This window comes from Platalea leucorodia (genome assembly GCF_965183815.1).
Source record: "Platalea leucorodia genome assembly, chromosome: 1".
Lineage (NCBI taxonomy): Eukaryota > Metazoa > Chordata > Aves > Pelecaniformes > Threskiornithidae > Platalea > Platalea leucorodia.
Window position 1 is genome coordinate 66,083,002 of NC_138823.1, and position 17,983 is coordinate 66,100,984.

The 17,983-nt window shown below is 45.5% G+C and overlaps 1 protein-coding gene across 2 annotated transcripts in view; it reads right to left on the reverse strand.

Moving 5' to 3' along the window:
- The window catches only part of RIPOR2 (RHO family interacting cell polarization regulator 2), a 70,664-nt gene that overhangs the window by 31,804 nt on the left and 20,877 nt on the right, over nucleotides 1-17,983 (reverse strand). For both annotated transcript variants that reach the window (XM_082322116.1, XM_082322115.1), the window contains exons 2-6: nucleotides 4,481-4,607; nucleotides 3,072-3,227; nucleotides 2,359-2,437; nucleotides 2,117-2,140; nucleotides 1,021-1,074 (exon numbers count right to left, since the gene is read on the reverse strand). In XM_082322116.1, the coding sequence (XP_082178242.1) occupies nucleotides 1,021-1,074; nucleotides 2,117-2,140; nucleotides 2,359-2,437; nucleotides 3,072-3,227; nucleotides 4,481-4,607 (440 nt within the window). The remainder of the gene's footprint in view (nucleotides 1-1,020; nucleotides 1,075-2,116; nucleotides 2,141-2,358; nucleotides 2,438-3,071; nucleotides 3,228-4,480; nucleotides 4,608-17,983) is intronic.

Genomic DNA, 17,983 nt, shown 5'->3' on the forward strand with positions numbered 1-17,983 from the left:
CCAAGCCCGTACCTTTTAATGCAGCACAGCTCGGTTCCTTTTGTCTCTGTTGCTGTGGGTTACGGAAAATGAACTAATGTACTCTGCAAGCTTGAGTAATACTGACCAGCATTACCTCTTGTGTTCAGTGCTTTTCAGTCCTATTATAAGCCCTGAAACCATTAGCTCTGAGCAGGATGGAGTGGGAAGGACTTGAATGGAAATGTTCTTTAAGCACTAATTTTGCCATTCATGTTGCCAGCAAGAGAGGAGGTCGTTTGGGGAACAAATTTCAGTCTATCGCCCAATGATTTATATATTTTTTTTCAGCTCCAAGAGTAAGAGAAGACTGAAATTAAAAGGTTTGGATGGGTTGTCATAATTGGAGCAGTTCAAGCTGTGTGAACGCTTTTCAAATGACACTCAAAAGACATTTCATCCATCAAAAATAATTCATTCTTTTGTGAGGCTCAGAAAAGCAACTAATCGCTAGCAGATATGTTTATAAGTAAGAGAATACATGCCATGGATTTTGTCCAGCTCTAAAATGTATTAGTATAAATCACAAGTACCTCTACTGACTATTCTCACCAATGTAATCAAGTGGATGTGGGCCCCAAACTGCGCAGCAGAAGCGTTAGCAGTGAAATCCAGGAACAGATCCAATCTAGCTGCTGCATACAGCAGAGACAACTGCTGAATTAAATTACTTTCAGATGCAACTCTCCCTCTACCTATGGTTTAACAATAAGCATGCAATGAGATAGATGTTTCCCAGCAAGCGCCTGACCCTGTGTTCTCTCTGTACCTAAAAGCCAGGCGGGAGTGTCTTGTGGCACAGCTGGACCTCAGGGGCTACAAAACACATGGAAACCCTTTCTTTGGCTCCAACACCAGCCCATCGCAGTAAAAATACTGAATCTGGGAGAGGCTTCATCAAGGCGGCCTCCCCAGAGCGGAGGGGTAGCAGGAGGCCAAGGGTTTGTTTTCCTAATAACATAGGAGCAGATGCAGAAGAAAGATGATAGGAGCACTCATTACCTTGCTAATGTGGAACTCCAGCCTTCTCATGTATCTTTCAACCGCTTTGATTTGCTGAAGGAAAGCAAGAGGCAGAGGGTGAGGCAGATTGAAATAAATCAGTAAGTCATCACCACGCTAGCTCTGCTCGGGTCTTCAGGTCCCCATGAGGCTGAGAACCTCCTCCTTAAAACATGCAGGGTTTTGTTGCCCATGAATCTGGAGTTAGCTCTCCCACCTTACTACCATTAATCTGCTGCTGACAATGGAGCTTGCTGACTTCTGTACCTAATGTATTTTTGAACAAAAAAAGGTTTTACTTTGATGGGATTTCCCTAGTTTTTTGAATTCTTCAGAAAAAAAAAAGGGTCTGAGCTTTTTTAGTTCAAAATATAGTACTCTCAGTACTCTGAAAACCCCTATTAAAATTGATGGGGTTTTGCATTTCAAAATCCATCCTCTTCCTCAGCAAACTGTTTTTGAAAGCAAAACCAAGCTTGGCATTTTGACTGAAAAAAAGCCAGACTTGTTCAGGAAACGTTTTTGAAAGCTTTCCTTTTCTTTCACCCAAATTTTCCTGCAGGGGAAAATATTTTCAGTTTTTTCTTCCCCAGAACCAGCAGGAGCAGGGATGAGCTGGGGTTTGACCTGGCTCCCACAGCCACCCCCGGCATGCCCCTGCCAGCCTGCCACCCGCCTGGAGCTGGCAGGGCAAAGTCGCACAAGGCGATGGATTCACCGGCTGGCAGCTAACAGAAATAGGAGGTCTCGCTCCTCCGCCTCCCTCCACCCCTGGCAGGGTTCTGCCTCCTTCCCTGTGCCTGTCCCAGAGCCAGGTTAACTCGACAGCCGCTGCAGAAGGGCTGATGGGGTACGTCTGATGCTGGGTTAGTGAGCACAGCTGGCTGGCGGAGGCGCTGGGCAATACCAGAGCCCCTGGGAAGAGGAGGGGAGCGGGACTTCTTCCTTTGTAAGTGCAAATTGTCGGGTAACTTCTCCCTCGATGGTGTTGGCCTGGGTGTAGATCCGGCTGAGAGAGGTTTCCCATGCCAGCTACGTACACCGTACGGATACTAACGCTTCCTTGCAAAACCAGTGTCAAAAGGAGGTAACGTACCTTATCTAAATCATACAGGACTCCCTGCAACAGAGAAGATAAAACTGTGATTAATTTTGCAACATAACAGCACCACGAGAAAGTAATGTGTGTCAGTCAATAGAAATCACAAACAAGACCAGGGCTGGAAGGGAAGAAGAGCATCTATGCCAATTCCCTGCATCCCGCTCCCACCCCGTGGCTGCCCCTGCACCTCGAGAAGGTTACTGTGCATCTGCACGATGATAAAGCGTGACACGTACCAGGCGTGAGTTTCTTTTCATGTCTTTTAACTGAGCAGTCAACTTATCCAGCTCTGTCTGGTGAACTTCCAGATACTCGCTGTAAACACAAACCAGAGAAGGGATGCATGAGCTCAGTAGCACATACCGAGCTGGCTGCTGACCACCCTAAAAGAAAATCTGGACAACAAATGGCTTTCCTCATTGGATCCGTTTTCAGACAAACAGTCATTTACATTGATCTGTCCTAAAAGCAGCTCCCTGCTGCCTTTGGGGGAATAAATAGGAACCACTTATTTAGCTGTGTATAACAGCTCGGTGTTCTCCTTACACTGAACAACCAATTTCAAGGAAGCTAATCTGCTGCTTAGTTTGTGGGCTGGTGCCTTCCAATCGCTGCTCCTGTATCTGGCTGGTAAAAGCCCCATTATCGTCTGGGACGTTATCTTAAGGGCGATACAAGCCTCTGACAGAACACTAGGAAATTCAGAGGGGAAAAAAAAAATCTAATGTTGAAATCCCAGACTTTGGGAGCTTTCCTAGGAATCTGAATGGAAATGAGATTCTGCCCCGTTTCCCGTACAAATATTTCAGATCCTAGGTCTTACAATCCAGGCTCCAAGAGGTATATTTTCCTCTCCAATCAATAAGGATCCCTGTTCCTGTGAGATGTTTCTCTAGGCTCTAAAATGTCACAGAAAGCTTCAATCAGCAAGCAGGATAAAGGCTCTTACTCCAGGCCACTCTTCAGGGCTCGGTAAACCTCTTCCATCCTTTTAGGCTGGGGCTCTTTGGGCGTGGTGCTGTTCTTATGGCCCAAATTATGCGTTTTCTTCACCTTTGCTTGGGGCTTCTTGAGGGCAGAGGAATTTTCAATAAAGGAGTTACACCTGCAAAATGAACATTAAAGAGGAGGAAAGCCCTATAAATCACAATGATCTCAAAGGAGCATAGCTTGAAGAAATCTTCTGATATTATCTTTGCTAGCAGAAACGAATCTGCTTCTGTGCCTGTCAGTTAAAGGACTGCGTTTGTTTACAGGTTAAGAGGTCTGAGCAGCCTGGGACATGCGCTGTCAGCTTTTGATGTGCCAGCTGCCTTGCCGAGATACGAATGCTGGTCTGGAAACACCGGGCTGAGTCCGAGGTTCATCAGACGTTTCTCTGTCTTATACCATGCCTGCCCTGCCTCACGTTGCTCAGCCACAGCCATAAAAGGGCTGAGCCACATCCAGGTGCTAAAAACAAAGGGGAGCCCAGATAATCTCAGGCGTAAAGCCTGGGGGTTCCTAAGGAAGACTGGGGCTCGGTTAAGAGCATGTCTGGAGGACAGCATCACGCCGCTGGTCTTGAGCAGGGACCATAGGTAGCTCTGTATGGCAAAGGGAGGATGGTTGTGCCGCATATAGGTGCCTCTTTTTGGTGGCTCTGCTGGGGGTAGGTCAGCATCTCACAACCATCACTGACTTGAGCTGATGACGGAAGGCGACCCTTTGCCTGCCGTTCCTCCTCGATTGCCAACTGGTGGTCTGGCACTCGGAGACTTTACACAAGTTAAAATTAATTGTAAAGTAGCCTCTGGGGGCATCAGGGACTGTATGACTTGGCAAGTGCATGACTCAAAGCCCTCAGTCCTGTCTAGCTAAAGGGCTGTGCAAGGAAAGGCTCTGCAGCCGAGCTCTGCCCTATCTCCAGCAGGACATGAAGGCAGCCCTGCAAGGGAAACAGAGTTGTTTTGAATTCATAGCAGCGTGGCAATGAGAAAACTGTCTTTTAGGTAGCAACGGTCTTAAAATGGGGGCGGTGGGAAGTGTATCATGTTCCTGCACATTTCACATGTTGAAAAGATCACTGCATAAGTTAGTAAATTAAAATGATTCTCTGAAATTCTCTCACAGCTCTGAAGCATGTGAGGAAGCCCTGCATTAATGGGGGAGAGGCAAACAGGCACTTGGTAGCTAAGGCAGAGGGTAACAGCTTAGTTATACAAACAATACGTAGAGAGATTTTAGCCCAGAAGGCTTTCTTTGACAAGTCAGAGAAAAGGCAGTCCTCTCTCGCCTCTTTTCCACCTTCACCCCCTAAAGCCCAGGGCTCCCTTAGGGCCTGATTTGGAAATTCCCCTTAGAGAGCACAGCACTTGCCTGGAGCGTCTCTCCTGAAGCCCGCTGAAGCCAGCAAAGGACTGGCTTCTAATAATCCCATTAGGACCTCCTGGAGAGAATGAATGTGATCCTATTGACATGATTTCGGGGAGCCTGTAAGATATTCCTGAAAAACAACAGAAAGCAGGTCAGTGATGATGGAGGGTACGAGACAGGCAGTGAGGCAGGGACTGCCTGGTGTCCGTCAGTCATGGTAAGGGGCAACTGAACCCCATGAGGGGCCGCAAGCCAGCGCATGAATCTGTTTGTGTTGCCAAATTGTCCCGCCTCAAAAATAAAATGGCCCTATTTTCACTTCTGACTTATGGCCCAGGGTCTACTGAAAATGTGCCAGAGGCACAGAGGGTCTGAATGTGGGACTAGAAACCAGATGCTTCAGCATGATAATCCCAATGCCATCCCTGATTTCTGCCATGCCTGGCATGCTTCTCCCCCAGCCCTGGTGTCCCCATCTGCTACATCAGGGTGTCCTGGAGATTATTTTGGGAGTGTGCAGAGCTCTTAGGGGGCACTCACCATGACCGCAAAGTGTTATTACGTATAATAAAATAAAAAAAAGAGGGTTCATTCAGCATGAATCAAGTCCTGCAGCTCCCCTTTGATCCTTGCTCGTTGTTCCCACCTGGCTGCTGAGAAGGAGATGTGGTGGGTGTACGCGCAGCCACGGCATGCCGTGATGAGAGAGGGATGCTCCCCACCATGACAAGAGACGAGTAAACAAGCTCCAGGCACCATATGCTGTGCATTTCATGTGTCCAGGGGTCGCCTCAGCACCCCGGGAAGAAGCCCTTGCTCTGCCTGTGTGCTCATTTTCAATGCTCAGCTCGGCATCTGCACCCAACTAAGATGATTTCAACCCACCCACAAAGAAATAGCAAACAAGTGCCGTGGTTCACAACAGCTCCATCAGCTTGCTGCTGCCACGAGCGGAAAGGGGGACGCTTCTTTCTTCCTTTCTTCTTTGATCAGCTGTTTTCCTTGTCTCGACCCCAGCACTTGCTGCCCTCGGCAGACAACAAAGCAGATTTTTCCGCGGCCTTGGTTTTGTGCTCCTCTGGCGAGGTGAATGGCCTCACCGAGCCACCTGAGTATCACGGCCAGCTGAGACCAGACAGCAGGGCAGGGAGCGGGAGGGGAAGGGGGATGCTGGAGAAGAGGGCACTGGTCAGCGGATGCTGCCAGGGACCGGGTCCCCCGCCCCGCAGGACCTGTCCTCTCACCGCCTCCTTCCCTCCCGGGATGCCAGCACGGCTGCTAACGCCGCCGTGCTGCGAAGCGGATTGAGAAACTAGGCCAGCTTAAAAATAACCTGACAAAAAATGAAAAAGGGATTTTTTTTAATACTTTTTTCCCCATTTATTTTAAAAGCTGGACCCGGCATGCCCCATGCCCCCCGTTCATTTCACTCAAACAGCTGGGCTGAGGGGTGAGTTTGGTACCAAGGCAGGACGGCGTGGCAGGGACTGGAGCTGCCTGCAGGCGATGGAGCTGATGCTCTGTGAAACCGTGACCTACGGGGCTGAGGGGGTGACAGCGAGTCTAAACCACCCTCTCATCCCCACAGATGAGGAATGATCACGAGTGCCCAAAAAAGCAGCCAGTTGTGAAGGCCACAGATTTGCAATGTAAGCCTTAGCAACCAAACATATTTATTAAAGATAAGCACCAGAGCTACATGGTGCCGGCACAGCAAACACTCACTGGAGAAAGCAAATACGTGGGGCAACGTTGTGCGCCGTCCAGTTATATTTAATTTGTAGTGCTAAGCTGGGCAAATACTCTGAGGTAGCAGTAGATGTCATGGCGAGCTATTGCTTCTCCATGGAGAGGACTGCATTGCCTGAGGAGCTGCTTTGTCAGGAATATTTCTGCAAGAGCTCTGCCAGAAATACTTCTTCCAGTCCCAGCACTACTGGTAACGTGAAGTTTTCTCTATTGCAGAACCAAAACAGTGTACATCTTTCTGTTTTGGAAGGAGGGCTGCCCCCTGTGACTGGACAGCCCTCAGAGATACCACCTGGGCTGCAATTAAGGCCAGTTTTCTCCTCCACTGTGGCCAGCAGATAACAGTGCCCTACCATTCATGTCCCCAGCTGAGCCTGGACGCAGCGTGGCCAGCTCAGGGCTGAGCCAGTTTAACCACATCAAGGATAAACCCTTGGGACGCAGTTGTTCTTGGGCAGACCAGGGCCATGAGCACCCACGCTGGGCAGAAACCCATGGCCAGCAGAGATGGGGGAAAGGGAGAGGGTGGGAGCAGGAGGGGTTCGGGAGCATCTGCTCCTTGCAGGCTCAGGAGAAACCGCAGTGAGGATGCGCTTCGGCTAACTCGCACAGGGATAAACATGCTCCAGCCACAGCCGGAGATACTCGAGTCTTCAGTCAATGAGAGCCCAAATTTGGCCCTACACTCACCCCTAGCTCCCCAAGGCTCTCAGCACACCTCTGCAGGGCTGAGCTCTGCTCAGGCTTGCCAATACCCAGCTCTTGGCAGAAGCCACTTTGCAGCTTCCAGGGTCAAACCCCGCATCCCAGTAGACGGTACAGCATCTACCCATGCCAGCTGCCGTCTAACACTTCAAACCCCACTGAGAACCAGCTCCCAAGAGACAAAGTGGAAACCACCCGATCACAGTACTCTGGGGGGCCATGCAGCAAGTTCCCTTTGGTTTTGCAAATAACCTTAAGACGGTTACGCTGCGTGCTGTATGCTCCCATTTGCATACAAGGATTTGCATTAGAAGTTGGGTCCAGAGTGCCAAGGAGCAGAAAATGCCTTGCAAGTGTTCAGCACTTGCCCTGATTAACACCCCCACCAACAGCATGTGGAGACCTATGAGGGCAGAAGCTAAATAATACTGACAGTCAGAGGAGATTTAACTGCATAAACATCAGCCATTCCTCAAAACACAAGAGGAATAAAAACAAACTTGAAGTTGTTGTTGTTGTTGTTGTCATGACCACATTGGCTATAAAAACATAATTACTTTAGATTCAAAACTCTTGTCAAAATGCTAACAACTGCCACACAACGAATATCTTCTGTATTAACGTGAATGAAAGATGAATGGGTTTTGCTTCAAACAAAATCTTTATGACCATGTGCACACATAGCGGAAGTGCTTAGGTTTTCTTTTGCTTTGGGGAAACTTAAAAAAATAGTAATTTTTGGAAAAAGGATTTACTTATTTATTTTGCTCAAGCACTCAGATGGCTTTGTAATGCTTTAGTAGCTATGACTTTCCTCAAGATACCAGAAGGAAATGTGGAAGAAGTGCAATTGAAACGCAAATTGAAGACCTGCCTGGAGCTACTTTTGCTTTGCTTTTGCATAAAATGGTCAGAACTCAGAGGTCAGATAGGCTTGTGCTCTCTCTATATATATTATATGTAATCTTGGTGATTAATGTATGTTTCATTTCTGTACAGAAGAAAACTGTGATAAAAGGAGGTAACAGAATCAGAACTGATGAAATCTCCCAGTTCTGTTCAGTTACTTTTCAGTTTGTTAGGTTAGAGCTTGACTCCGTTGTACAAACACACTCTGTTCTTAAGATTTAAAATTACATTGCTGACATCTCAGATGATACTTCCAACTGACCTCTCAAAATCGTACTGACTCTGCCTAGCAGCAGCAGCCCCGTAGCCCAGATTCACAGACAGTGGCCCCATACGGGCACCACATCAATGGAGTATTTATGATATCTACATCTAGGAAACACACTTTGAGTGATGAGTATTTGTCACATTTTGTTGTAATATACTTTGTAGAGGGCGATTTATTTTCCTGTCTTTTAAACCATTCACAGGCCTCTGTGCTATCGACTAAATAAATCTACCTCTGAATTTAATAATACAGTTGTATTCTGATTATACGCATAGATGTAGTCACCAGTATAATTTCAATAAGGCTCAGGCCACAGGGACTTACTTACCCAGATCTCTTGTTGCCTGACCAGTATCCCTACAGATGAACACTACTAAGGGGATTTTGGTGCTACTCCAATGCAGTGACTAAGTTTCTAAGTCTGCATTTAGTAGTTACCTAATACAATGCTACTGTCTTCTAGATACAGTATGCATTTTGCTCTCAATATAAAGCATATCGCACATCTAAAATGGTATTAAATGCTTTTCAGCTTCAAGAGATCCACCTCAGCAGTGGATGCAATGAGTACGCTTCCATTTTTAAATCTATATAGCTAATGAACCACTGATGTTTCATTTTAAAAATTCACCAGTCTGCTTAATGCTAATAATATAAGCACACGCTGTGTAGGAGCATAAGTAATATAATTAGTATTGCCCGTGCTAAGTGCATGGCAGTTGAATGATGAGCCCATCAGCAGAATCAAGGGATAAGGTGAAATCCCATCAGTACTCTTTCTCTGCCCTATTCACTGACAGCTTGCAGCAGGGACTGGCAGATAATTGACGATGTCTCTGTCCCCAGGGAAATAAAAGTCCCTTCTCCCAGCTCTCCTTTCAGTCTGAAAACAGGGAAACAGCTGAGCCTGAGCTAATGAGAGGGGAAGGGACCGTTGAGCCCACCACTTCCCCAGGGCTGCCCTCTCTTCATCACCCTCACCAGGGACCTCCACCTCCCATAATGCTGCAATATTTCATAAACAGTGTGGACTTCAATCCAAGCTAAGAGAGGGGAAATTCAGTCAGAAACACATTTGCTAAATCTAGACTGACTTTTGCACGGTCCCTTTTTGTTTGCTTTTTCCCCATGACCAATATTTTTTGTTCACCACATTATGAGGAGAAGTTGGTTTTGCTATACACGTGCTAGCAACCATGTAAAGCTGCAATAAATGTACTAGTAGTGATGGTGCCCCTGATTCCTCCTGTTCTCTCCTTGTAGCAGCTACGGTTATGGCTCTGGGCCTAGGGTTTGCTGTAGGGTGTTAGGGAGCTGTCTGCAGCTGCGGGTTCATGGAATAGAGGCTTCAAGGACACTTTGGGATTATGTGTAACCCTTGATTAAATGGGAATGGGGGGTAGGACTGAAGGGACCCTTGATAATCCTTTGTTCCTATATTATTTTTTTGTGTGACACATGTTTCAAGGTCCATTCTGAATCTGAGGAGCTGCAATCCTTATAGTGAGATGGTTTGTATGTTGTTCCTTCTGCTGATCTGTGGTTTGCAGGCTGTCCGCTAAAAATTGGTTATAATTATTCAGGTTAAGGTAAGCTGAGAGGGTCCACTGAACTGATGCGAATGGATGGCTACAGAAGTCAACTGATTCTGTTTTGCATGCTAGGAACATTTCTTACCTGCAAACCCTGGGGTATGTCTAACAAATGAACTAGTATCTTCTTGAATAATGAAAGAAAAGAATATGTTCATCTCTCGTCTATGGCAAGGTCTATGTTCTGCTTATCAGACTAGCTGGCCAGCTTACAAAGATAAAACCTTTTTATTGCAATAAGATCCATTTAGGAGCATGCATCTCCAAAAGAATAAATCCAATAATGGAAGAAACTGATGATACATGAGAAGTCACGTCCTCCTCCCAGCCAGCCAATTCTTTCTGCTTTGCACTTATAAACCCAAAAAGCACAATTCAATTCTAAACTTACTCAAGCTCAGTTCAATTCTAAGCTCATTCAGTACACCTTCAGCTGGTGTCACTTGCTTTTGTAGCTTAAAGTCTAGTCATTTTTTAATATTCATTTTCCAACTTCTTCTTTCTGACTTAATTGAATCGCCCTGGCGATATGAGGCCAGCATGGCCAGTAGCCCAAATAAGCACCTGGAATTTATGGTTTCCATTTTCCCTAGACTCCTAGAAGGCACAGAGGTATGCATCTTGGATGATAATGTAGATGTTCTTGTGGATGTTTTTTTAATATAAAAAATTGACAATAATATATGGGTAAGAGCGCTCAGGAGCATTATAAAAACTTTCACAAGAAATTTAATTCTGTCACAAAAGTTTTTACACTTTTAGGACAAAAACTCTTAGGCATTAGTGCACAGGCTTATAATTCCTGAATGCGCCAGGAACACTTCCATGGGATGGGATCTCCTGGAAGCACCCGTAGAAGGGTGTCTGCTGTTGGTCATTGTATTACATGAATTAAGACTTTCATGGCACGTTTTATGCTCCCAGTGATTGGGCTGCTCCTTCCTTGTGAGAGGTAGCATTTGCCAGAGTTGCACAGACATGTGAGCTCCATCTGAAGAACTATTCTTGGTTGCCAGAACAAAATCATGTGCATTTGTTCCATCAAAGTCCAAGATATTCCTAAATAGCAGCATATGGCTATACTGCCAAGCACACTTCCCAAGCCTACATCAGCCGGTGAAAGGCCAGCAGATCTGTGAGCTTCAAACGTTAATTTTAGTGTACAGAAAAAGAGCCACGTGGGCTTACCAGCATGGCTGCAGAGAGCAGTACTGCACAGAGAAGGAGCTATACCAGAGAGGGCTCCCTCTCCTTCAAATGGGAGAGGTGGGAGCAGCCAGGTCCTGCTTGGGTGGGCATCAAAGCCTTTGGTACCCACGTATTCCTGCCCCAGCACACGGAGGCAAACTTATGCCCCATCTCTTGCAGCAACAAGAATCTTAGTTTAACCCACTGCAGCTTGTGCTGCCCTTGCTGGCAGCCTGAGGTGGGTCTCTTCCCCCATCATGGACATCCAAGCCTTGCCTCTCACACCATCGACTATCCAGCAGGATCTCTCTGAAGGCTCATGCTCGCTTTTCACTGACGGCTTTATCTGCGTCAGTGCCGCCTGCAGTGATTCCTTCTTTTATTAGTCATATTTCAATACCTTCAGTTTGGGTGGATTCAGTTTTTACAATGCACAAAGAAGTGTTTATGTAAGTCATGCATCTTTTATAGCTCTACTTAAGCCTGTAGCTGGGAGCTTTACTTTGTCATGCAGAAATCCCTGCGAGTGAGGACAAGGCACCGTTACCTGTTTCTAATAAATGAAAATGTTAGCTTTGGGTACTTCCGTACCAAATTTTAGCTTTTGTTTCAAATAATATTTTTCCCAAGACTTGATACTAATAGCAAGACTTATACTTTATGGTCTCATTTCCCTAAGAACATTTTTTATGTTTTATGTAAGGACATTTTCAACTCAAATGTTACAGTATTTGCTAGCTCATCACTAGACACCCTAAGCAGAAACACAAGTTGTCTACCATCTGGAATAGCTCATGCTGTTTGTTCTGCTCCTCCCACCCAAATTGGATGAAGTACATAAACCAAAAAGCAATAATAATAGTAATAAGAAGGAAGCTAACAATCCAGGTCAATAGCAAAATGGTAAAGGAATCTGTGACTGTAAATGTATAGGACCTGATACTTGATCCCACCACAATATAGCTCCATAAATTCAGTAAGCATCGGCTGTCTTTCACACTGGTCCAGGTGTCAAAGTCGAGGTGGGGACTTTTAACTTCATCTTTTATTTTTACTGTAAAACGTGCCTTTGGCTCTAACTCTCATCGCCTCACTAGCACAAAAATACTGACTGACGGTGGCTAAGGCAAAAGCAGCACCCTTCTGTCTTGTACCATAATTAGTTTTCCTCCTGCCCTTTTTGTAGCTACCCTTCCACCAGAGCTCTTGGTACCTGCCCCGTTTCCCCAGCCAGGGAGTCACAAAGTGCCCTTTCCTCTGCTTAACCTCCCCTCACAGAAACACCTACAGCACCGCTCCTTACCCTTGGTATAGCACGTGCCGAAAACATAAGGAGAGGGAAATGCAAATGAGTTATTTCACTGTAATAAACCCAAGGAAAATAAATTTGATCTTAAATGGCTCCCGCGCACAACAGATGGGTTCGCGGTAGCTGACCTCATTTTTTTCAGTTCCACCATTTGTCTTGCGCTGGCAGCTGGAGTGAGCGTGCGTACGAACCCCACGCGGTGCCCTCCCTAATGCCGTTCCCTTACAGCACTAGGAATACAGAGCAATCGTATTCAGCTGGTATTAGCGTGGATAAGCAAAATTTGGTCTGTAGCAGTACCTATGAGCGTGGCTGAGGAATCAGAATCTGGCCGTCTAATTAGAGTTGACTTTCATTCATTTCAAACCCACCCCCGTATGCAGAATTATCTTTGATTAGAAGTCAACTCTAATTCTACTCATCATTGATTATTCTTTATATCAATTAAAGAATTAATTAAAAACAAAGCCCCCCTGCTGTTCAAGTGCCAGCAAATAATCTAAAGAAAAAGCATTTCTGAAAATCAACTGAGAACGATCATCTCGTGCTTTAAACCCACCGTGCACCAAATCCGTAACAGCAGTTCAGCGTGAGTGACCTGCGCACATAACGAATCACGCTGTCATTTCGGCAGCGCTACACGGGAGTAAACGTGGAAGACCACGCAGCTCTGTTATCTATCCCTATATTAGGAGATAAACTACAAGGAGCAATCTTGCGAGAAGTAGTAAGACTAGCAGGGTGCAAAACGGGCTGTGGGAATTACTCTGTCCAGCAGCAGCAGCCTGGCTCCTTCTCTACCTCCTTCGGCATATGCCGCTGAACACTGCCCTGTTGGGTTCCACACGCGTTGGATGGAATTTCAATTTCTCAGCTCAGATCACAAAAAGTGATCAACCTGTTCTGCACTTTTGCAAGCATCAGCAGTAGGGGAGGCCTAGGAAACCATGAGTGGTGCTGGTGGTGTCCCTTGTCCCTTGCTGACCAACAGTAACATTTGGATGAGCCCATGAGTAAGATCTGAGAACACGTGGAGTAAGCCAGCCCTGATGGCAATAGATGCAACTCCAGTGGGAGTCTCTTGGCAAAATCCATGATGACTGTGAGCAGTGACCTAAATTTGTGTGTCAAGTCTAAGCAGTAGAGTGACTTCACTTTCTTAGACTGTGTAAGCAATGAACATGAAAACCTTCTCACTGGCAGGAGAGAAGAGCAATGACCCAGCAGTGTTTCATATAAAATCATCCTTAAGAATGCTGCTTTCTTTTATTACTTTGCACCAGTATTTCTGCTGTTTACAACCCTCCTTTCATGCAGATGGCAGCAGCACGGGCAAGGACAGCGAGCTGAGGCTACTACCTCTTTGCATCTGCAGGAAAGTAAATGCATCAAGTAAACACATGTAGGATGGCTTGGGTAACCAGTGGGCTGCTCTAGAGATTAGTTGTTTTGCTTCGGCCAAGACAGACAAACTGTAGCTGTACTGGGTATCCACTCCAGGTACACTCTAATATAAGCAGGAGTGAGCTAAATTAAACAAATAAGGCAGGCATTTCATCCCTGAAAGGAAAGTAAAACATCATTGCTGTCAAATCCTTTCAGTCGCTAATGAGATACAAAGGCTTTGCTGCTCCTCTTTAAATAGTGGGATTAGGGTGACTTAAAATGCCTTGCATGTTTATACGATCCTTCTATTTCAAGGTGTGTCTTAATGGCACATCGCTTACTAAAATATTGTTGAAGACACATCGCTACATGTTTTAGGACAGAACATCTTTAAAGCTGGACATTCTTGTCCCAGATACGAATATTGCAGCAACATATTTATTTAATCTTTTTGACACTTCACAAGTGTGGCCATTTCAAGAGCACTGCCATAAAAGTCCTGCGTTACTTCATTTATATTTGGCAATAGCATGTGTCCGAAGCTTTCTTCTAGTACGTGAAGTGGTTGAATGCCGTCCATGCGCAACCAAGAGAGGCTGTGTGCTCTCATGTAACTCTCTCGTCTCTTGGCTTCAGTTGATTTAAATTCAAAACTTGAATCTTGTGCTAGAGAAGATCTTACATATATGACTTCTAAAACTTTTATTTAAAGTTATGGCAGAGGTTATTATTCTTCTAGCTAAAATCTTTTCACTTTTAAAAACTCTCAAAGGTGTAGGAGACAACAGTGCACATCTAACGCCACCATCTTCTCTAGCTAGGATCATTAAAGGAGCTGTGAAAAGCAGCTGAAAGAGATTTGATGCAGGATAAAGGGTTAAGGGGAGTCTGTGCTAGGTAAAGAGTACCGCTTGGAAAAGCTTGTGTTAATGAGGCTGGTACTGGAGAAGAGATCTGGCAACTAATGGGGCAGCTGAGCAAAACCAGGAAGGTTACGGCTATGTGCGGACTGCCAGAAGGCACAGGTATCCCAGCTCCTTGTCCCCACGCTGCTGTTTTACATGGAGCAGTCGCAGCCCATCAGTGCAAAAAGCAGGACAGCTTTATAGACACCCAAGCGTTTAAAGGGACCGCTTGAAAAAATATCTAGAATTTTATGGGGAACCGCTCTCCTTGCCCCCACTTTCTGAAACCATGTTTAATTTCAGTAGCTGTCAAATTTCTCAGAAGACTTTGAAGACTCTATAGAGAAGCTGTTCCCTCTTGAATCTGCAAGGACTTTCTGCTCCTTGGGGCAAAGGAGGTTACACCATCTGAGCAATCGCTGGCATGATTTTGACTTGGGTCAATTAGCTGGGCATGGTTTGGGAAGCGGTGTGGGCCAAGGACCATTCCCAAAGCAGTCTCCATGTGCTTCCCTCTTTTGGAGGAGAGGGGATTTTACTGCCACAGATACAGGCTGGTCTGTGCGTGTTGCCATTACTGCCTGAGATCAATCCTCAACGCCCATAGTTTACTGTCAAAGACACAGCCAATGCAAACCTGATGAAACACTTAAATAGATGGTAAGTAGATCTAGCCAGGTTAAATTGGTAAATTTAATCTGTAGCGAACGTTAAAAAAAGAAATCTTGAGTTTAAAATGTCAAACGCTCCAGCAATGCTATAGGATTAGTTACCACCTGAGTCTTTTAGATACAGAGACATTACGGATAAACCAAGCGTGGATTAAACAGATCTGACAGCGTTTATTGTCGCTGAACTACAAGGTAATTATCTTGCGTAACTTTTCATTGCACAAATTAAGGCTGCACGCATCTCGGCACAGCCCTGCTTTTCCACAGCCTACCATTGAAAGGAAAAACCCACTGGGGCCATCGCAGGCTAATGAACAGCTTATAGGAATGACCCCCCAGTTTGTCCTCCGCTGCCCTCCCACTCTTTTCTCCTTTCCTTCTCTGTTGGGGTTTCTGCATTTTCTGATTCACATAATAGTAATGGACCGTCATTCTGGGTTTAGGAAAAGGAGGATATAATGGTTTTATATGATGATGGAAAACTGTTTTGTCCTTTTGCCAAGGGAAGCAATTGTCTTCCTCCCCTGGTGGCAGCACGACACGTCCACAAGAAATACTGGAGAAAGCATGCATACAGCGTTTGGTTTATGCTCACATAGGAGCTGTTACGCTGGATCAAGCGGTGCCTTGTTCTCTACCAGGGAGAAGGAGGATTATTTTCTTTTTAAGGGTAGAGCCAGGAAAGAACGGGGAAAAAGCAACCCCTTGTTGGATAACTGCAGATGAAAAGCCATTTAACCTTCAGGGAGCTTCTGCTTTCAGCGTAGGGCATGGAAATCAAATATATTGCAAGCACTTCCAATCCAGCACCTGCGTGCACGGAAACAAGGCTTTGTGGTCCAGCTGCCATCTGGGGAGATGATGGCAGCATCTCCCTCTGATTTCAAAGAAAGCAAAACCTTAGTATATGCAGGCAGCATTTTAAGCTGATTATTCTCCAGCCTCAGCTGAAGTCTTAGCATTTTTAATATGGCTTCGATTTGGCTTTGTGTAGCACAGATGACTTAGTGAGCATTTCCAGCTCTTGGTTTTATTAACCTGAACATCTAATAAACTAAACAATCATCATCTCTGTTTACTTTAGCAGACGTCTATTCTTATTAATAAGATTTTGTGTATATCTAAGCAGATGTGGCCTGCGAGAGTTACACTGAATTCAGGAAAATGCCTCATGGTTCAAAGAGCATCTCACAGCCAATTGCTTCCTATCCCACAATCATCCCTGTGCAAAAACCCAAGTCCTCCTTTGAACTAACAAAATGGTATTTTGCGGATGTACCGAATGAGACAAGGAAAGGACAGTCAGTCATGCAGGACTTGACACATTATACACTTAATTGAGCAGTGACATTTTTTCAACAGCATCGTCACCCACAGACGTGCCTGTATGGTTAGGAAAGTGCACAGGGGTAGATGTTGCTACCATAATCCAGTGATGCTTGCAGGGATGAGTGGAGAAAAAGGTGTCTCCACAGCTGGGGAGACTCCCCGGCCAAAGACTACTTGCAGGGATGTTATTGCACAAAGATGTAACATACGTCCCTACTTCTGTGCCACAATTAAAGTTTTAAAACTAAACACTTTTAAATTAAATACCAACAGAGGATGTCAAGTTGCTTAATTATGGAAAAGGCCCTTTCCCCCATGTTACACAATTAGAAAATGCCTGTCGGACTTTGAACGCAGAGCTACATCGACCGTCCCACCTGAGGCAGCACCATGGCCCAGAGCCACCGTCTCCATCCCAAGCACAAGCCCCAGTCCCCAAGGCTTCTGAGGCAACTTCAAGGCGTACCTTCACTACAAACCATATTTTTTACCTCTGTTTTGCCTCAGACTTCTAGCAGATGCAAGATAAATTTGACAAAGAAGAAAGACGCCTCATTGAGGGAGAAACCAAGCTGTTTCGGCTGCTCAGACAGTGGGACGATAATTTGGGGAAAGAGAAAGGAAGCTGCGGTGCTCAACCTTGCCCCGTCTGTTGAAACATGAACCTCCTGCAGCTATTTGCAGGTGCTTATTTGCCTGTCTATCTCCAACAGATTTTGCTGTAATTGAGTTCCTTCCTTTGGTCAGCTCAAATAGAAAAGTTTAAATAGTAATAAATAGCGTCAGTCTAGCTTGGTCTTTTGTAGACGTGAAGGCACAAGCTAAAACCAGAACCTCAATGACGACTAGATAGATTTTCTCTGCTGCAACTCCATGAGCTTTTTGGAGTTGATGGATGGCTTGAAGTTTTCCTGTCAGTGATGTTTTCAGGACAAAATCTAGTCTGACAAATCTCTGGGTGTTGCAGCTAAATGGGTTTTTTGAATTAAAAAAAAAAAAAAAAAAAAAAGTGGTTTCTTGCAGAAGAGATTATTTGAAACAGATCTGGTGTCAGTGAAGGGTTACCAGCAGGCTGCCTGACCTGGGAAGCTCTAGCTGCTGCAGCTAATCGGGCTGTTTGAGGGCCGGGAGGGCAGGCTGTGAGCAGTGGGACAGCAGTAATGAGGTGGCTGGCTCTGCCAGCCAAGGTCAGCTTACTGGAGGCATCAGAGACCGGAGAGCTTCTGATGCTTTAGAAGGGCTGGAAGAGAAAATGTGTTATTGTGACTACTTCATGTATTGCGCTGGTTCCAGGGAACTGTCAGCTTCAATTTGTTCCTCCTGTTGAAAAGAAGAAAGATGCTCGCGTACTTCTGTGCTAATCCCTCATTTCTTTTGTGCTGGTTGGGAGGTAAAAATTACAGGATACCCTTGTAATATAAAAACACAGTAGAAAAAGGCAACTTTAGGAAAAAAAAAACCAGTTAGTTTTTGCGTCACACTTAGAGGACTCGCT